This window comes from Apis florea, unplaced genomic scaffold (genome assembly GCF_048593485.1).
Source record: "Apis florea isolate Af1SG1 unplaced genomic scaffold, ASM4859348v1 contig_3587_pilon, whole genome shotgun sequence".
In the NCBI taxonomy this organism is placed as follows: domain Eukaryota; kingdom Metazoa; phylum Arthropoda; class Insecta; order Hymenoptera; family Apidae; genus Apis; species Apis florea.
Window position 1 is genome coordinate 1,397,367 of NW_028256789.1, and position 21,969 is coordinate 1,419,335.

The 21,969-nt window shown below is 43.6% G+C and overlaps 1 protein-coding gene across 13 annotated transcripts in view; it reads left to right on the top strand.

Annotated features, from left to right (window-relative positions):
- Positions 1–21,969, top strand: part of LOC100869665 (protein abrupt) — a 58,287-nt gene that overhangs the window by 13,395 nt on the left and 22,923 nt on the right. For 8 of the 13 annotated variants that reach the window (XR_015294175.1, XM_086914409.1, XM_086914410.1 and 5 more), the window contains exons 2-3: positions 4,711–5,122; positions 5,398–6,205. Coding sequence is in view for 12 of the 13 variants with exons in the window: in XM_086914409.1 (XP_086770535.1) it covers positions 5,999–6,205 (207 nt within the window). In the remaining variant the exon portion in view is untranslated. The remainder of the gene's footprint in view (positions 1–4,710; positions 5,123–5,397; positions 6,206–21,969) is intronic. The other 5 variants (XM_086914414.1, XM_086914415.1, XM_086914418.1 and 2 more) reach the window with 1 other exon arrangement.

A 21,969-nucleotide genomic window follows, 5' to 3' on the forward strand; every position in this document is an offset into this window, starting at 1 on the left:
AAAATAAAAATATTTATTCCACCAGCGGCGAGGCGATAAGGTTTATTGACTCGCAATTACACCGCGTCGAATTAAATCGAATGGACATGCAAATGATCCCGAAGGTGTTGAACGGTTTACAATTTCACATCGCATTTGCATACGGTTAACGCCGTGAACAATACAGAAACGTCTGGGACGTTTCTTTAAAAAAAAAAAAAAAAAACTCCGATTTATATTTTTCACTCGCGCACGCAAACTCGTCGGGATTAATTAATTGCATCGATGCTCGCGCATATCGATAATTAATCGAACATCTGCCCAAGAAAATAGCGAGGGAGGAAGGGGGTGTCGTGAACGACGAAAAGATACACGGAGGAGCGCGTTATTCAGGTGGAAGCGTTCGCCCGTGGCGAATCGAGAAACTCGATAAAAGTTGAATTGAAAAGTATTGGCACGGTGCGTGGCCACGGGGAGTAATGCGATAGGCGTTGTTGACTCGCGATTATAAACGTGTTGCGCCGCACTGCAATGAGCTTTACGATCGCCCCGTTGAATATAAAACGCGGATCACGGGTTTTCGAGGAAGTTGCACGCCCCGACGTCCTTGATTCGGTTCGGCGAAATTTTTTTTCTCTCCCCCCTCCTGGAACGAATGTATTTAAACGCTTGTATCTTTTTTTTTTTTCTTTTTTTTTTTTTTTTTTGATTTATCGCGCCCGTCTATCGCGTGCACACATTGTGCACACTTTGGATCGTAAATAGCACAGATAAAAAAGAAAGAAAGAAAGAAAGAAAAAACGAAGCGAGGTGGAATGACAAAAAGAAGGGGAGGGAATGAACATTGTCGTCGTGATGATGATCGATAAAAAAATTTCTCAAGAGTTACGCGAACATTTCTTTTTTTTTATTTAATCTACTTTTAATCTACCACTTCGACTTCTATCTGTTATTAAAAAGAAAAAAAAAATCTAATCATTTTGCTCGATCCAAGAAATAGGCGATCTAAAACGAAGTTTCTAACGTTTCGATTCTGATTAATCTTGACGCGTCTCTATTCTTCAAACGAGAACGAATCTCCAGTCCGGATCTCGAACGTTTTAAAAAAAAATTACGCGCATATTTATGAAACCGGACGTACCGTGAATATGATTCGTTCTCTTCTAATTAAAACGAGCAACGAACTGTGGTTGTTGTACTCAGGTACAACAGTGTATCGCGAACAGATCGAAGTATTCGAGCCACGGGCGCGATATAACGATCGCTAATGATGTCGGTCTTCTCCGACATCTCTCTCTCTCTCTCTCTCTCTCTCTCTCTCCGTTTCTGTCCGTCGATCCCATAGACACTGCCTCCATAAATCACTCGCTCGCCGTCAGACGTATGCAGATCATTCTTCGTTTTTTTTTACCTCGCGAAAATAATACCTTCTTTTGTGCGCGCGTGTTCCAAATTACGAAACGCGTGTCTCGTAAAACGGATCGAAGACGAAGTAATTAACGCGTGGGTTCGAAAGATCGGAAGATCTGAGGGAGAGGGGGGAGGAGAGGAGCCCTTAATTATCTCATTCAATATTTGCCACGTCGAAAACGCGCGGTTCAATTTTCAACCGAGAAAGAGAGAGAGAGAGAGAGAGAGAGATATACACATACACTCGGCTTTTGTGTTCGTTTGCGGAATCGGGCGCGATAGGAGAGAGTGGGAGGGGGAGGCGGGCTTAAGCGCGAATACCAGACGAACACGATCGATCGAAATATATTCAGGGACGCGCGATTCATTCATACGATATAATGGAATATGCCGGGGGACGCACACACGTGGAAACGCGACACGATTTAGCACGCACGCGGTCTTCTTGCTGCGAAAACACCTGATCGAGAACCGAGCGTTTGAGAACGTATTTTCGACGAATCTCGTGCGTATAAATCGATGGACCGAGGCACGGTTTGTCGAGGTTTTCTGCTTTCGAAAGGCGAAGGATGGGTATTGTATAATAATAGCCCCCCCCCTTCCCCGCTCTTTTTTTCTTTCTTTCTTTTTTTTTTTTTTTTCGATTAAAATATCGGTACCTCGATATTTTTTCCGACGATTTTTCTCGACAAATTGTCGTTCGATTCGAACGAGTTTTATTTTATCCCGATATCGTACGGAACATTGTCAGGCACCACTTTTAAAAATATCCCGGCAAATGTGATAGTCGTGCGGGTATTAATAGAGCGTAATACTATGCGCTATATTCTGTCGAATGCTATAGCGTATGATACAAAGTTCGATGTATCAACACGCGATTGTACGCGATACACGTTATTGCGTGATTGGTTTCGTGTGTGTATATATATATATATATATATGTATATATATTTCGGATATATAAGTATAGTCAAAACAGAAGCTTAGATTTCTGATAATTTAGCAAAACACGTTTTTTCCTTCCGCGTTATGAAAATAAATATAAACAATCGCGAAACAATCGATATTATGAACGTACCGTGAAAAAAAACGAATGCAGAATTACGATACGTAGTACACGTGTCGTTTGGAAAATCGTAAAAAAAAAAAAAGAAAAAAAGGGAAAAAAGAAGAAAACGTATCGACGTATTATTTCGTTATCTTCATTACGATACGAAGAATCTCGCCATATTTAAAATAATACGATACACACCTTATATGTGGGTCGATCAGCTGGTCCGTGTGAATAGTTGGAATTCCGCCTCTGGGTGGCAATCGCATAGGACTCGCGGGAAAATGCGTATTTAATTTCAATATCGAAACCGAGATAACGCGCGCTCCACGCCTCGTAACGCTTTCTAGGTATGCGGTTGTGAAATCCTCGGCTGGTCATTATGTCAGTTTCATAATGCCGCGAGTGCTCGGAGGCGTACATTTTTGATTCCTGTCGCGTCGCCACGCTATCGTTCCGACATTGCAGTCGGTTTTCTTCTTTTTCTCGCTCGTCTCTTCTCGACCCGGTCTTTCCTCTCGGCGACGCAATTCTAATCTCAATTTGTTAAATATGACGCGAATATTTAACGACGCGCACGATTATTCCTCCACCCGTGTCTCGTGCGCTCGTTCTCGATCGTTTAGAAAGTGTTTCGATAGCGGATTTTTACTCGATTTCTTCTGGTTCGAAACGATCGAGAGCTCCCCTCGCTCCGTAATCCGCTCGCATGTTTTCGATCAGCGTGGCGGGTGAACGCCGCTGTAATTTAAAAGGGATCGGTGCCAAATAGACGCCAAGCATTGGCCTGTTTACAAAGTGTTATTTATCGATGATGGGTAATCGAATTCCTTTATGTTATTTCGCCTGAAATCTGATCCCTCTTTTTGTAATTGGAAGAAGCGGAATCGATTGAACATAAATAGATGATAGATGATGATGATTTTCGTCGATCGATTCTCCGGAGAATATCCAAGCTTCGTTCCGTTACGAGTAACGCGGTCATCTTTATCGCATCGCGATAATCAATTTTTCTAATTTTACTTCGCGTACACGTACACGATCAAAATAGAACCAGACTCATTGAACCCTTTTCAACTTTGACATATTAAAGCGTTCTCTCTTCTTCTTTAATTACGAATGACTCATGATGAAAATTTTATCTTAGTAACGGTAGAAGGGACACAAATTTATCACGACTCTCATATTTTTACCAGTTCCAGTTTTCAATTATAGCTCACCGTTTCAATCCAGTCGGCCAATCTTATGTATCATGGTTTTCTAATGTTTCTCGGCCCTGTTGCAAAGTTAAATTCCGTAAACAACGTATTATTCCTCTAGTTTCTTCTCGTTTCTTTTTCTCTTTCTCTCTCTCTCTCTCTCTCTCTCGTTTCCCTTCCTCTTATCCACCTATTTTTCCTACCACCAAATTTATTCTCGGATAAGGATCTAAGGGTTTCGTGCTTATCTACGATTTTGACAGACGAACGAAGATTCCAAAAGAAATCCGGCCGTCGGATCGATCGTTCGTCGCACGAAGGATAAATTATTCGATGGTTGGAAAATCGCGATGGTATCGGCGAGGAGAGGACTGTTCGTGATGCAACGCACAAAAGAATCGACACGCCTCGTGTAAAACGTATGCGGCACGTTGACGCGTCGAAAGGAACCGGATACCATGCTCTCGAATTTTTTCTTCTTTTTTTTCTCTCTCTCTCTCTCTCTCTCTCGTCCATTCATTCCGTCGGACGGATGCAGGAGCATCCACTTATCTCTTCGATCGAGCCGAGAAACTGTGATAAAACGGGGGGACGAGAGAAAGCGATACAAACGCAAAAGATGCAGGATAATCCAAGTGGACGATGGGGAATCCATTACGGGGATGAGTAAATGAGCGATCATTATACACGAGTGAAAAAAGTACGAGAAAAATTACGATTAAACACGCGTTGCTGCATAATAGATTCCTTATCGATCCACCGTTTCTCTCGACGAAATCGAAAGGCGAAAAATCCTTCTCGGGCGATCTCGTTTGTACCTTTTCGTATTCCCCACGAGAACGTTATATACATACCAGTTACAGAACCAGAACTGACTGAATGTATCCGATTCGAGTCGAGGCACTGCGTTCCCTCGATCGCGCGAGAAATAAATGAACGAGGAATAAATTGTTGCTCGATTAATTTATCCTCACGTCTCGCTTGATCTTACACACGAGTCGAGTTTTTAACGCGAGTTAACCCCCCCCCAAGTCGATCCCTTTTCGATCTGCTTTTCTTTTCTTTTTGCAGAAGAGGAGAGATCGAGGCGGGTAAATAGGCGAAGCGGGCAGACGAGCAAAAGGGGCGATCGAGGAGGAGGAGGAGGTGGAGGAGAGATAAGAAGGGAATGATAAGCAAGGACACGGGCGTTGGACGAATATCAGGTGACACGGTAGACGATAGCCAAGGGCTCGGTGTTGGGGAAGGAAGGACGAGGGAGTATCGACAGATTCGCCGTCTGGTCTCACGGCAACGGATGTCGGAATGACGCGTCGATCAAGCCGTGGCTGGGCAGAGGGTGCAAGGACTTCGTTAAACGGAAGAAAGTGATAGTCGTGGCTCGCTTCGGAGGAGGCGAAGAGGCGGCGGAGTTCGTTGGAGAAGGGAGAGGAAGAAGAAAGAAGCGTCGGAGATCGTCCAACTTATCAGGTATCGAGATAAGGTACTTTACTTTTCTTATTTTTTTCTTTTTTTTTTTTTTTTTTTCGAGTGAAAGTTGAGAGGAATGGTGACGCGAGATTCTAAATTTTTAACGTTGAGAAAAAAGAGATAATAAAGCGTCCATCCTCTTTTTAATCGATGCTCGTAAAACGTAAGGTTTAAAGGTCAAAGAGATCGATCGATTGTTAAAATGAAGTTTAAAGTATAAATAAAAAATATATATATCTTGCCGTCACGTGGATCAAAGGTTCGCAATAAACGCCACGTTATTTTCAGAAACGATCGTGGCCTCATTGTCTCGTCACTCTCCAGCAACGGCGACGGATAACGTCCTCTCGTCGCTATCATGATGTTGTTGTTATGAGATCCATCGTGTTTCCTTATACTACCTGACAGTCTAGAAGAATACTGTTCGATTACACTTCTTCGAGAAGGTGAATAAAACAGAAGAGATCTCGAGCGGACCAAGTAACAAAAAAAAAGAAAAAAAAAAAAAAGAAGAAAAGAAAGAAGAAATATCACGCGAAAATCGCTATAAGAGAGACAAATCGGGGAAAAAGAAACGAGACTAACCAAAGAATTTGATTCGAGGGTCAAAGTTAACTGACCCTGAGAGCGCACGTAGCAAAGGAAATACCGATCTCGAGACGAGAGAGGAAAAAGGAAAGAGATCGTAAGTCGCAGAACGTAATCGCGCAAGGACAGGCAACCGACTGTCCGCGTGGCTGTTGCGTTGGAAGGGTGCCGATAAAAGAATAGAGGGGTGCGTGGTGAAACGCGACGAGAGGGTGAAGTGAAGGTGTCCTCGTGGGGTGCCAGAGTGAGCACGATAGCACCTCTGGTGCCCTCGGCCGTGGGTCCCGAGGGGACGGACGCCATGGCGGCCTCTTCGTCCTCGTCGAGCGGCGAGCAACAGTACTCACTCAGGTGGAACGACTTCCACTCGAGCATCCTCAGCTCATTTCGTCATCTGAGGGACGAGGAGGATTTCGTGGACGTGACCCTGGCATGCGACAGTAGCAGCTTCACCGCGCACAAGGTCGTTCTCTCTGCGTGCAGTCCTTACTTCCGCCGCCTCCTCAAGGTCAGTGCTTCTTCTCCTTCTTCTTCTTTTTTTTTTTTGGATTTTGGATTTTAAGCATTTGTACTTTATACGAGCGTCTCTCGATCTTTGCACAATTTTATTCGTCCATTTCGTGAAAATTAGTGAACAACGTGCTCGTCACGTGAACAATCTATGCGTGAGAAACGAAACCGTGTACAAAATTTGTATCTTCGTCCTTGCAATTAAAATGATTTTCCTTTTCTTAGCCCAATTTGTTTTTTTCGACGGTGTATCGGCCATCTCTGTTTTCTCCTCGATCGATTCAAAATAGTGAAATCGATTTGGAGCGTCGAGCGGGTTAATTGTATTGCGAAAAAAAGAAAAAAAAGGGACGACGTTCTCGGTGGAATTCGGCGAACGTGTTACGTTTCGATATTCCACCGTTTTGCCAAATTGCCGCGCGAATAGTGAAATCGCTTTCGCGGGAAAAATTCGTTCTCGGTCCGCCGATGCATGGAGAGGCAATCGTATAACAATTGTATTTTAATTTGCACGAATAATATTTGATGTTGTTCCATCCGTTGGAAACACACGAGGAATGGATATTTCGGAATAACATTTTCAATCGAGGAAAAATCTAGCGTTCTATTCCCCGTTTCCGCGCGAATTGCCGTGGCAAAGAAAAAGTAATTTTTTTTTCTTCTCTCCTTTTTCAACCGACCAAGACGGATAGAGGGCAAGATAGGACACCGATTCCTTCGACCGCTACAATTTCCTGTAACGTCAGTCGCATAAATCGCGTGTACAACATTGTTGCATGAATTAGAACCGTACCGTGTTATTTTCCTTAATCAAGCCAGGATAATTGCTATCATTTCCATTTGCGGTCTTTGTAATAATAATAATAAAAAAAGAAAAAAAAAGAAAAGAAGAATGAAAAAGAAAGAGAGAACGAACGTGTAGAATTTAATATTCATTTCAATGCAAGTTAAATGGACGTGTTTGAAATACGTTTGCAAAACCTTCTATTACCATTCAAATTTTCTTGAAAATTATTCGAGAAATCGAGTATGAAAAGGCCAATTTACAACGTGTGCCAACGTTCTCGTGCGCATAATGCACGCCCGATGCGAGAGTGTGAAATTCGGACGATTCACCCCGCTGGTGATTTCGAGAACGGAAGAGAATAATTACGGCCACCGTGAAGGGAAGAATCGAGAAACGACTTCCGGCTGGATTTACATAATAACTCGAAGTGGACCCCTCCCGCGTCAGGGAATTCGAATCGTTCCCAAAGGATTATCGATCCCTCGTCGCGGTATCGTCGACCATCCCCTTCTTCAGAACCCCCGATTCTTTTCTTTCTCGATCGATAGATAGAGAGAAATTTCTTTATTTATAAATCGGTCCAACCTTGGAAATAAAACGATCGATAATCGAAAAGATGGAAGAAATTCAGAGAACAGAAACTCGATCGGCGAATTATTTCGTATCACCGTGGTATTTTAATTTCATCCGCGACAGAAGCGAAAGAAGAAATTTATGGGAAAACTAGATACGTGTAGATATCCAAAGAATTATAGGTTGGACAGAATTTTTTTCCTTCGAGATATAAATCGAACGGATTGTACAGAACTATATCTACCACGATGCTTTCATTTCGTCCACAAAGCTACAAATCGTTACAGTTTCAGATAAAAAAAATCTAAACCGTTTCTCTGGATTTTGTTTGAAAATTCGTAGATGGATAAATGGAAAAAGAAAAAAAGAAGAATAACGATCGTTCCACATATTACCAGCTCGGCTCGGCAAGAGATTGACATCGACTAGGCCAACTCGACTTTCTAATTGACGTGTACCGCTAATTGATTTTAAGTGTCAGTCACGGTACTACTTGCTCTTGAGTTAATAACGATTCGTCCTCGTGTTTGCGACACTACGTCAGAGGAGCGAGAAGCGAGTGTAATATCGCCGCTTAAATATAAGTCACGCGGACGATGTAATAAAAATCATGCGTTGCCGCGGCCACGAAGGTGGAGTCTCCGCTCATTAACATCCGCGTTATTATACTTTCACCGGCGTCCTAGTGGCGTTGGAACGTTTGTTTAATATTCGCAGGCACGTCGGGTTGGCGATTATTATTACTCCGCTCGCTATGCAAAAATTGTAGACGAAGGAGAGAGGGAAGGAGCGCGGTGTGTGGAGAGGATTGAATTAAAGCCGGTACAATTGGCCAGGATTAATAGCGAGGGACGTAACGGAAGAAGAGGAGAGAAGCCGTGGTTGGTCCATGGCCGCCGCGGTTGTTCTACGTTTTCGAATATTTTCGCGTCCAGATATCGCACGCAACGATAACGAGCCTGCCCGAACCACCTGACAGCCGTGTGTCTCGTTTTGATTTATGCGTTGGTGCACACACCGGTCCCACGATTTACGACAGACCGTTCATTTGACTATCGGCCGGCACTCGATGACGAATCACTGAGTTATCGACTACGTCCGCAATGATATTTGCCAAAATACGACCTCTGCTCTCCCATCACGTGTACACGATCCCGCTATCCGTGATAAATTTCCACCTGTCCTGGATCGATAAATGCATCGGCCAGCAGACAATGCGCCGGATTGAGATAAAATTTGCGGCAATCGATCGATGGAAAATTCGATATCCCCGAAGAAAAATTATTATCTCTGATACTTTTTAATAACTTTTTCGAACGCTTGAATTGTTGAAAAAAAAAAATCTCTATAAAAGAGATCTTTCGAATCTTCGTTTACGGAATATTTAATAATAGCAATTCTCGACACGCCTTCTTCCGCTTATCATAGTTATCATCCCATATAGCGCGATAAATTAGAACATTTGCTTTTTTTGACGGCATCTTCCACCGAGTTTCGATCCAGTTTCTCATCTCTCCCTCTCTCTCTCTCCCTCTCTCTCTCTCTCTCTCTCTCTCTCTCTCTCTCTCTCTCTGTCAGTTATTAACCACTACGTGCAACGAACTTACGAACGCGGCTCGAGGCAAGATAATTGGTTGGACCGAGAACCGCCCTGTCCAAGTTGCAGCAATGTTATTGAAACACGCGTGTCATTCTCCTGAAATAAGTATAATAACGCGTCGGGAGTTACGGTAATATCGCTGCTTGGAAGATTAATTCTTCTCCACGAGGAGCGTGGCTGGTGATCGTGGAGCATTAATGCAGTTATCTCGATGCGTGACAGTCTCCGAAAGGAGTGCCTTCTTAGCATGGATCTTGACCGATCCAGGGGAAGAAGGAGAGAAGGATATATGGTGGAAAACAGGCTCGACTAGTTCTGTCTAGTTTATAGCCGAGTTAATGCCTCCACGATCGTATCGAGCCTCGCAGTAAATTGTTACGCGACTTCTACGATCTACTTGGTATCTTCGATGTAAATTTCACGGATTCCATTCCCGTGACAGTTCCGTGTAATGGAAAATGTAGTTAAAAAAGGAAATCCTTATGAAACCGATCGCGATTTGATCGCTACATTGTGATGCTTCGTTTCGAGAATTAATCTGAATCGGTGAACAAAGGTTCATCTGGAATGCGTTAGGAAAAAAAAAAAAAAAAAAACTCGAATCTTCCAAAACGAAAATTCGTGTTTAATCGAGAATCGTTAGTACGATATTTAAAATCGAGATTAAAATCTGCTTACTCGCAGAATTGGGCGAAGAAGAAATCGTTCGTATATTAATCGCAAGTGTACGCATCGCGAGAAATATGGTGGCGTGAAAATAATGATGTAGAGGATGGAAGCGACGATAGCGTTTATTTCGAGCGTTATTTGGGTAAAGCAATATCGCCAGTATGGTAAATTACAATGAGGTAGAGGGGGCGAGTTATAATTGGAGAACTGAAGCGGCCGGTGAAATCCAATCGATCCGATCGAAATTGATATCGTTATGGTGCAGGATTGTTTATATTAATATAGCAATAGCTAGAGTACAAAGTTGTTATGAGAAAACTTAACTAATAAAATATTATATTGTTTACGCGAGAGAAAGAAAGAGAGAGAGAGAGAGAGAGAGCTTGTTATCGCGAAATTGTCAACTTTGTAATTTTTATCGGTATTGATATATAAGCTACCAAAGAAGTTGTGTACAGCAGATATGTTTATGAAGTAAAATATCTCAGACCTCCCACTCGAATCTTCCATCTGAAGTTCATTTTTTCGCGTTTACGAAAAAAGTATTCTTTATTTAATTCGAAGGTTCGACTATCGATATCGGAATCATCTCCACGACTTTCGAAAAGAAAAACAAAAAAAAAAATCTAAGGATTCGAATTCAAGCGATCGAACGGTTAGCAGCAAAAATAAAGAAGTTCGAGAAAATGAGAAAAATTCGTTTGTTCCGAATATAAACGAGGCAAGCCGTCCAGCCAGAGGGTTGATGATCCAAGCTAGTCGGGTTCGGTTAACCCAAATCCAATTCCTCGCCTCGTCGTTCGTGTCCACGAGAGAGAGAAGAGAGAGAGAGAGAGAGAGAGAGAGAGAGAGAGAGAGAGAGAGAGAGAGAGAGAGAGAGAGAGAGAGAGAGAGAGAATCTGTTTCGAAAGAAAACACAAAGAGGGGGAGGACCTACGGGAGAGACTCGGTCGCGTATCGTAAAACTGGAAGGAAAGAAGAACGACACGTGGTGAGAGTAAGGAACAGAAAATTACGCTTGCACAATCCCATCGCGCGGCGCGGTGGCGGGCAAGGTGCTGCTCCATATTCTATATTTAAAGGCGTGCGCAGGCCTCTCGCGGCCTTTGAAAAGAGAGAGACGGAGGGAGGATCTTAACACGTGCGTGTGCGTGAGTACGCACGCGCTCACGATCCCTCGCGTACTCGCGCGCTACTTGCCTACTCCTCTTCGTCTCGTGACCGAGAGCGCATTTAAATTTACCAATGCGCCGTCCGTGCATTGGAGGAAGGGGGAGGAAAGAAGGAACGAGAGAAAGAGAAGGAAAGAAAAAAAGGGCACGGTGTCTGGAAATATACGGGGAGAGGACTCTCGATCTTATTTGTTTCCGGTTGCTCGCGCGGTGACTCGAAAACGTGGCCTGTAACAACGAGAACCTCTTCTCGTGGAAGAGAAGAAAAAGAGGGAGAGAGATCGTGACGTCTATTTTCTACCCGAAGAGCCTCGAAATCGTTCGAGGATCGACAAAGACGAGGATGCCACGTTGTTGGAAAGAGAAGAATCACTTTGAGATCCGCGGATGTAATTTACGAGCGCGTAAAGGAGACACCGCGAGGAAATCTCTCTTGACTTCTTTTCGTACGAAAGCCATGAACTACGTTGCCTTGGCGGTTATTTACGAGAATGATTTTCGAAGAAATACATTTCGTAAAGTATCTCCGTATCATCGAAAATTCGCGTCTATTTCGAGTTTAAAGAGGATATTCGTTCGTTGTCGTGCTTTCGAAAGAGCGGGAGGGGAGAGGGTTTGAATACGGTGGTGAAATTGAAACGGGAAGAAAGAATGAAAAGAATCGATAAAATAATAAACTGTTACGCTACTCGACGCGGCGTATATGTTTCGAATCTATCTTTCGTATCTATTGTGTCGTATTTCATTGACGAGCCGATCTCGCTGTGTAATAAGAACAATCGGCTTACATCTCGGGGCTAAAACAAAACTCGTGTCAATTATATGATACAAAGTGAGAGAAACGTGCGATTTCGTATTATTCTCGGAATCGCGGTGTAGATAAGCAAACGGAACCCAGGGTCCAATCAAATCCTCTTGCTCTTTCCGTCTCGCCACGTCACGGCTGTTTACGATTACGCGCGTCATGGCCAGCACACCCACGCGACGAGCAAAAAGCGAGTCGTATAATGGCGAGTCGAGTAATGATTCTCACCAGCCGGTGGAGTAACGATCCGATGGAAACTTACGACCGGGGATCCCCACCTAACCACCGAACGGACGTAACCGCATAATTGTACGGTTCAACGTTTCTCCACGAATGCCATCTGTCGTTCTCCAGAAAAACGTCTCGTTACTTATTACGATCGATGCTATTACCACTCTGTTATCTCGTTTTGCGCCGTTTTTTTCCGCGTAGAATCAATCTGGATGGCAAGCAACGACGACTTGCTTTAAATTGAGCGCGATCGATTTCCTGGAATTTTTGGAAATTTTATTATATATCGATATCTTGGTTATTCTCCTACGACGTTCGAACTACGTGTCGATCATTTTGATTATCGATGAAAAAAAAAAAAAAAAGAAACAAACAAAATGGATCGATGGAGGAAAGATGTTTATAAAGAGTGCTGTTTGAATTTTGATCGTTGATAATCGGTACGTTTCTAGTATTTACGCCAGACATGTTGGCTCGACAAATATCTAGTAATTATACAAGCCCTATAGAATAGCGTAAATTGACGTCTATGCGATGCGAGTGTTTATTCTACCTTATTAGATAATACCACGTTCCATTAATACGATATTTGATCAATTGATCGTCGTTTGGGTAATCGAAACTACGGCTGGAACTTTCTTCTTGGTTCGCGATCACGATTTATCAAGCTCTAGCCAATAGTAACTTTCCGACTCTAGCAAAATCGATAACTCTAATACGTAACGTAATACCAGCTACTTCGTCGAGTAACATTCCGAACTTGCGCCATATTTAAACCGAGAGGAGCGATTCGATCCTGTGAGAGCTGTCGGAACGGGAAAAACCAGCCTCCATCATCTATATCTCGGATGATACGTTTCAATTTTCCACGGCACGGAAAAGGTTAGGAATCGGTTGATCTTGCAAGACGTAGATGGTGTTCCATTCGTTGAAGCGGTAGAAGAAACGCAAATGCTGTAAAAACGCATTAAAAAGGTTGGCAGCGCGCGTGCTTTAATGTACGCGGGTACGTGCAGCGTAAGTGGTTCTCTAGAAACGGCCGTAAAGGAAAACAAGCCACGATTTCATGACGTTACCTCGGATATACGGCGTCATTTAACCCCTCTAACCCGCGTACTTCCTTCGAACGAAGGTTCCATTAATGGGCCGCGTTTCTAGCTCCAATGACGTTTGAATTAGAAAGACGAAAGAGGTCTGCCCTCTTAATTTTTTCCCTTCCTTTTTTCCCCTCCTATTTTTATTTTCAGCTTCCTTCTTTCTTTCTTTCTTTCTTTCTTTCTTTCTTTTTTTTTTTTGTTTTCTTTTCTCGTTTTTTTTCTCTCTCTCTCTCTCTCTCTCTCTTTCGCTTTATTCGGAGATAAGTATCAAATAAAGTTTGTCAAGATGTCATGACGTTTGACGTATAGTCTGGAATATACGAAGATATACTGGAGTTACTTTGGAATTAATTAGAAATACGCGTAACGAAACGTTTTTTTCCTCTACTCGTTCTTTTCTCTCTCTTTCTGTCTCTCTCTCTCTCTCTCTCTCTCTCTCTCTCTCTCTCTCTCTGTTCTTCTCTCGTCTTTCGTCCCTCGTCTCGCCACCTGATCCATGCGCAAGGGAATGACTGGAATTGGCGTGGATTCGTTAAAATGTCTCTCGGTTGCACTGCTATGATGAATAACTAGAATTTCAGTGTGTTTCTCTCAACAATAATCGATGGCATTTAACGATTGTAAATTTTATGCGCGACCTTTGCTCGGCCGTCGCGACTTCGCATTAAAAATAAATTAAGAAGAAAGATGCCGAATATGATATTGAATACTGTGCCTTTCTATTTCGTTTCCATGAAACGAGCAACATCGAAAACAACCATGGATTAATAAGACGATTTTTTTGCTTTTACGAATTATCAATTTTTTTCTCCTCCTTCTTCTTCTTCTTCTTCTTTTTTTCATTTTCATTTTTTCATTATTGTTATTATTATTATTCCCTTTTTTTCTTTTTTATTTTGAATAACAAAAACATCGTTGAACAGGGAATATCGTTTCACCCAACGATCAAGACAATGTCGCGCCTAAGTTAAATTTAGAGACTAATAATACCTCAGTCATTAGCGTTTTACATTAATGCGTTGAATTATAAACATGATGCAACATGCATTTCAACGAATCGTGATACCAGTTTGAAAGCAAAACAACGCGACACATTTACCAGACTCAACAAAACCAGACGAATGAATTATTAAGCCTCCGATTAATTAAATTATTTTCGAAGAATCATACACCGATCTCCATTCGCAATCTAAATTCGTACATTCGTCATACGCGTATGAAAACTTCTCTCTCGTACTACGACACAATTCTTGTCGTCCGATACACGGATCCCCGGGGGATCGGGATCGATAAATTAAACCTAACCGATCCATTTCTATCGCCAACGCATCGAACCACCAATCTCTGTGGCCCACCGCCACAGTCTCGTGTAACTTTCTACGCGTATCTCGTGGCAAGCGTGGTATCGCGCATCACGTACGCACAATCACGTACACGTGGACGAATCGATCAAAGATTTATTCCACATCGATACGACGATGCGGAGCGGCATGTGTCCGCGTCTGGCCGCGACGCCGCGACCATGAATAATTTGATTCTGGTAATCAGGTCGAATATCGTGCGTCGTACGATTTCGAGTGGCGTATAGATATATTTTTTTTTTCTCTCTCTTTTTTTCGTATAAGCGTTTCGTTCGTCGAATTTAGACAGCCGTAGTACATCTGTCGACTATAATATCCATTGACTCGTAAGTAAGTATGTACCCCAACACTGTTGCGCGGAAACAGACGCGTGTAACCCGACGTGTTGCCGCCTGTGTGCGTGCACACGTATCACACATAGGGAATATATACTGGTCGCTAGTCTTAAAATAAGACCGGCCACCGCACCGTAATAAATTCTGCGTGCCTCCTCCTCCTCCTCCTCCTCCTCCTCCTCCTCCTCCTCCTCCTCCACCACCACCACCACCCCTCTCTCGCGTATCGTGCGTGCGTGCGTGTGTGTCTCCCGACTTCCAAGTGTCAGCCGAGGAGAGAGATAGGGAGAGGTAGGGTGATAGAGAGGGGCAGGGTGGCGGAAAGAGAGGAAAAAAAGAAGAGTAGGAAAGAGAAAAAAGGAGGGAGAAAGAGAGAGAGGAAGAGAGAAAAGGAATAAAGTGAGTCACACGTCGGAGGGATCGAAAAGACGCGGCCACCCCTTCCCCTCCTCTTCTTCTTCGCCTTCGCCTTCGTCTCCAACCCTATCTTGTCGAGTGCGCACCAGAAGCACGCGCGTTACTTATAAATGTGCTCGCCAGAAGATGTTGCTATATATGTTAGCGTGTAATTCAAGAATTCGAGCGGCGACACACTGCTCGCTCACGACACACGAAATCCGGAGAAAGCTGACGGAGAAATACACGAGGAGGAAAAGAAGGGGGAGGAGGAGGAGAGACGAAGTTCGTCTTTTTTTTTTTTTAATTCGAATATCGTGCCAGAAGGATGTGTCAGAAGGATGTACTTTGGCTTTTTAGCTTCTCCCGTTGTTTGGGGATATCATTGGGAGAAATTATTTTTTTCTTTTTCTTTCTTTTTTTTTTTGTCTCTGGCCAAGCTGGATAAGTCGAATCCAGCTTTTGTTTACGATTTATTCGTGGACGAATACGGGAAGGAAGGAAAGATAGGGATAGGTGGTAGGTAGGTAGGTAGCGCTGATAAAGTGAACTCGCACAAAGTAATCGTGAAATATCCTCCAATATCGCGCAATTATTGTCGACGGGCAAACAACAGCCCCTTTGTTCGCGGTTTTTCTTTACCGCTGACTCACTGGATCAACAAAACGCGGCTTTTTCTCCCGACTGACATCCACACCCGCCCGCCCGTCCATCCTCTGATGTTTCTCGAAACATCGTTTTATTCCCGCCGGTTTCGCGACAATGCATTAACATTCTTTTATTATTCAACCGGATCCACGAAACGCGGTTTCGTTTTCCAGAGGACGCCTCGTCTCAACCTCCACTTCGTGTTTTATAACGTGGATATTACTCGCTGGAAATACTGAGCTGAATCATCCTGGTGGCAACGGACTCTCCAACAATTTTTCTTTCCCTTTCGGTTCAATTTAACTGGACGGATACCGGTACCACGATTTTTCGTCAATTTCGACAATCTCGCTTTCTCTCCACCATCCACCCACATATACGGTTCGAGATACTACACTATTGCTATTGAATAATACGCGATCGTACTATCGCACGTCATCCTTTCCCTGCCTACTCGAAGAATCGATCATCGAACCGGCTTCTCCACGTTTTCTCTCGTTCCAGACCGATTATTCATTTCCTTACGGTCATTGCATCACGCCGTGTTCCTAGAAACACCTAGTCGGCGCAAACAACCTTATCGGCAAATCTTATCGAAATCGTACACGTTTAAATTTAACCAACGGATAGATTAATCCATTCGTATCCCTCGCGATCGCCACGCGAATAAATCAAAAACCTGTACTCGACCCACGGTTCACCCACCCGCCGCACACGAAATATCCCCTTCACGATACGCGCCACGATATATTAAATATTACATAGATTCCGTTTCTCTTTTTCTTCTTCTTCCTTTTTCCTTTTTTTCGACCAATTAATAAATCTGAATTTCCGCCACGGAGTAGAAACGCGTACGGTGAGGAGGAGGAGGGGGGTTGTCACGAGCGTGAAATAGACGCGTGCACGTATAATTACGCTCGCCGTACACCTACGTCGCGTGGACATCGTGTAACGATCCGTTAATAACGTTACCGTTAACCACGCATTAGCGGTCACCGTGGCTATTTGCATATCGGATCGGTAATTTCCATCTGACGCCAGCGGGAGAAACGAGAGAGGAGAGAACGGCGCGGCGCGGTTGTGTACCACCGTGTTTGCGTGTAGGTGCCGTGATACATACCATGGGAGGATGTATTAAACGCTGTCTACTGCTAGGTGTACCCCTTGCTGCGGCCTCTACGCCACGCCATTACGGAGAATGTGCCCGGTGATTTATCCAACGCGGCCGAATCGAAACCGTCCTCCCGATCCTAAATGAATATATATATATTATACACACACGCGTACAGACACGGATTGAATTTAAAATGCGCGAAGATCAACCCGGCCGATAGCTGAAATAACAGTTACGTTCTCTCTGCTAACTATCAATTACACACGGTTTCGCGGACGGGTGGTGTGGGAACGTTAGAAGATTAGAAATGTGTGTATCTCTTGTATTTTTTCTTTCTTTCTTTCTTTCTTTCTTCTTTTTCTTTTTTTCTCCTTCGTTTCTCGAGATACTCGTGGTATTTCGAGATATTAACACGATGATTTACGCCGGTGTTTTCCAACTTCCTTCGAGTCGCGACTTCCCCCCCCCCCCCCCTCCCCCCCACGCTCCCGTTACTCGAGCGCTGTGCGATTCCCCCTCGCGAGAGGAGGAGGAGAGAGTTAAAAAAGTTGGTGGCTTCCGATTAATTAGCAATTAGATTTTTTTCTCTCCCAAAGAACGTGGCAATTAATTAATTAACAGCGTGGACAACTTCTCGATAGGTCGCCTAAGTGAATTTTCAGGTTGGGAATCACTGAGTTGTATAGGCTGAAAATAAAGTCGAATAATTGCAATATCCTAGTTGATGAGAAGGATACACACATGTATATATATATATATTATCGATTTAGAAGCCGAATTTTATTTCCAGTCCGGTGTCTCGACGCGCGATTGCATCTTGCTCTGCCGAGTGTCTTCATATTTTAAAATATCTTGCCTCCCACCGACCGACCAGCCGGCACATCTAAATATATACATACAGCGGTGCTCGTCGTGTCAATTTGCGGAATGCAGGGAGGGCAGAACGAGAGGGAAACACAGGAAGACTGGACATGGCACATTTTCCTCGTCTCTCGCCTCTCCTCTCTCACGCTTGTATTTCACTTTCACGAGGTGGAGCGGCCGCGGATCCGGGGTTTCTTCCATCGCGTTAAACGTGCTCTCCACGCCTCTAATAAGCCCCCGGCATTCTCGTTTTTCGTTAATGCGGCGTCTATGCACACGGTGCACTCGCATTACGCTTAATGTCGCGCAGCAGTGGCACACATGCGGCCAGCGAATTATCGCCGGTATATTATTGTGCTGCGTGTGCGTATAACGTGTTCCTCCCCATCCTCTTCCCACCTCCTTTTTTTATTTTTCTTCTCACACGTCGCCTCCTTTCCTTCCTCCTCCTCCTCCTTCCTTTATCTCCCTCCCTCCCTCTCTCTCTCTCTCTCTCTCTCTCCCCCCCCGTTCCCCCTCGCTCGCTCCCTTTCCACCGGCGAGCGAGCGAGCGAGCGAGCGAGCGAGCGAGTACAAGCCAAGCGAAATGACGACGGTCGCGCGTGTACCGAGAGACACATTATGCCTCCTGTGTGTATTTTTATCAACGGAAGTGCGTAGTTGTACGTGCGCGCATTCCTGCACAGCCTGCGGCTGGAAAAGCGACGCCGAAGGTGGAGGAGGGAGCGTGAAACGCGCCGTAACACGCACATACGTTGCTTGCTCCCTGCTTGCTCCCGCCATTGTCGCTGCAACACGCGCCTCTCCTCGCGATGCATCCGCTCGGGGCCCGGCCTTCCATAATTTTACGTTCGATTCGTCGTCGTATCATCGACTCGGATAAATTCTCTCTAATTTATACGTCTGTCTTGGAACGGAACGAATTATTATCCGCGGGTATAATGGATGATTGTTCGTTGAAGAAGTTAAGTCGAAGTAATCGGATAAATAGATCTGATCGGTAAGGAGTAGTTTAGGCTCCCTTTCGCGTTAATAATAAGTAACTCTGTAGGATATTACAGTTATCTCTCTCTTAATTCTTAATTCCCAAGAGGAATTCAAGGATTCTGTTCTCCACGGGTGAAATCGTCGAGTATATAGCATCGTATCTCGATCGCATGCACTCGGTCGAGGTTACGGAAAGCTTCTAGGTTTAGAAGGAAGAAGGAAGAACGAGCGTGGTAACCGCAAGTTTGATCGATATCACCGGGCTTGCCCTAGCTGCTTACCTCGTGATTTGACTGGTTAACACGGGAAAAGCTTAAAAACATGCGTCAGTGAAACATCAACTACCCAGATAAGCAGATAAGAGGAGAGTAGTGTGCGCACGTGCAACCACTTGTCCGTGTATTTGTCCATAAGGGAGGGAGGGTCGCGTGTATGGGGCGCGCGGATACGTTTCGCGAAGCCATGACGGCCGCCCGTTCACTGCATAACCGGATCAGAAACCATGCAATCGTATCTACTTTTCTACTTACGGTTTAGTTGGGGTGCTTCGCCTACATGCGATCACGGCACACCAGCGTTGCGCGATTACGAGAATTTTTTTCTTTTTTTTTTTCTTTTTTTTTTCGAACGATGCTCATCGCCCAACCCCTTCCCTTCTCGCGGGAATCGAGGTGTATCGGAAGCCTTGGAACACAGTTCAGAATTGCTCGAAAACAATTTCGATGCGATTTCCCGTTTTCGATCGTACGCACGGAAAGATCCACACGAACGGCTAAGATTTTTTCACGAGCAACCGTGAATATATTAATATTCCTCGATACGTGGGGGATACGTACGCTTAACCGGAAAATGTATGCGCATATTAATTTGATAAGCAAATGTATTCACGAGCGAGGAAACTTTAAACTTTAAACTAGGAGTATGGATTTTCAATGATAAAGAAAAAAAGAAGAAAATCGAGCCAATCTTTTTATTGAAAAAAAAAAAAAAAAAAAAGGACTCGCCATTAATTTTATATTTGAAACTTCGCTTCGATAAATTTCTACTTCAATTTCTACAAGAAGCGAAACGATATAAAAATTTCGGTGAAAGGGAAAAAAAATTATTGTTTTTTTTACGTTCTCTTAATCATTGATATAATTTATAATTTATAAATTCTGTGAGAAACGAATAATACGTTTACCGAATATACGTAGTGAACGTTTCGATATTTCGACCGACATTGTATCGAAACTTTAATATAAACACGCGCGCGTACACGAAAGTTCGCTCGATGAATATAAACAAACGATTTCATTTCGTCGTCGAAAGCGAGACGATACGCTCGTACCGCGAGGCGCGCGTCGATTTTCGCGAGTTTGATCGCCGTTTAATCGTGAGATCTTTGATCGCGCGACGAAAACGGATCGAATTATACTTCACGCTCCCTCCCCCGTCCCCCCTGACGTAGTAATTCCACTCATTTTTCCTTCGTTTTTTTAATTCTCATTAACGGAGATCGTTTTCCACCAGGATTCGCGTTAACGATATCGAGATACGGAGGATGGAACGTGGGAAATCCCTCGCTCGCTTTATCGTATCAAGCTTTTGTACAACGAACGCAGAGGAAATAATTTTTTTTCGAATAGAATCCGCCTTGGCTCAGTGTTATATATCATCGATCGCTACGATTTCCTAGATACTTGTATGTGTGTTCGCGTGTGTTCAATCAAGTTGGAATCCAGAACGTCCGCTTTCTAAAAACCGTAAGTAACGCAAGAAGAAGATCGTTGGATCGATTAAAGCGGTCCAAGTATAGAGGCGAAGGGAGGAGGGAGGGGGTATCGTTTCTTTCGTACCGCGATCGAGCTCTTGCTTCGATTATTCCTTACCCGTGGCTAGGAGTAATTCGAGTCCTTTTTCGAAGCCATTTGTCGAAGCGAAGCGGAAAAACCGATCGACAACGTTCGTGAATTCGTGATTCTTTGTTATTCGATTGTGTTGCGCGAATGCGATTGAAAAGTGAAAAGTGATAAAATATGATATTTTGTATTTCTTTCAGTGTATATGCATGAAATGTCGTCGCAAAATTCGCAACGTTTCATAAGTTGAAAATACGTACACGTATTTTTGTCCGTTTCGATCTCTTAAATTTTCCACAAATTTTTCAACGTTCGTCTAAACGTGATTCTGTACGAAATAAAACAAAAGGGGAGAAAAGAGTAGACTCGAATTAATCTGGGTCTTTTAAGTGCGGAATAGATTAATGGAAATAATGGAGGAAGGCATGGGACACAATGAAGGTGAAGCAGAAAGAATAAACATCTAGCTCCGGAATGCGTGTATAATGTGCGGCGTATAATGTAAGCAATTACATCGTTGTTCGTTTTTAGATCGCGACTTCCGATATCGAAGGAAGGTCCTACGAAGGAACTTGATGCGTTTTTAACGAGAATAAAATGGTGGCGAGATAACGGCAATAATTAATTGTCCGGTTATCTCGAATTTTTATATCCCGGTTTTCGTTTCAACGCCCCGGCTATCGTCTTTAATGGATCGGAATACGTCTGTTAATTACGCTTTGTTTTTCCTATCCTATCAACTTGAAACTTTGGGGGGGCCCGGTAATGGCGGAATGGTGGAACGGCCGATATTGATATTCGATGGAAATATAACGGAACTTTGGAATAAGCTATTCCAATTCCATCTTTGGACGACTGGTTTGTTGAAATGTCGCTGAAACTTATCGATCACTTCCGCCCCCCCTCTTTCTTCTTTCCTTTCGTTCGAACTTCGCGACGCTTACGAGCCTAGTAGGGAAAGAAATTCGAATTTCGAATATTCTTGAAAGAATATTCGAAGAATTTCCTTTCTTTTTTTTTTTTTTCCTTTTTTCCCTTTTTTTTTTTTTTTTTTTTTAATTCCCTTTCAAGTGGCGAGAATCGAATAAATAGAAAAATAAAAACGTACGGACGTAATAAAAACGGACGGTGAATAACGTGTCGAGAATTGCCTTTAATCATTCATGGGCGCGATGGAAACGCACTTTTTTCACTGGTTGTTGACGGAATGCATACGCGAAATATAATTCCCGGCTCGAGGTGGCACGTCTCACGCGTATTATTACGTGTACGGCACCGACGT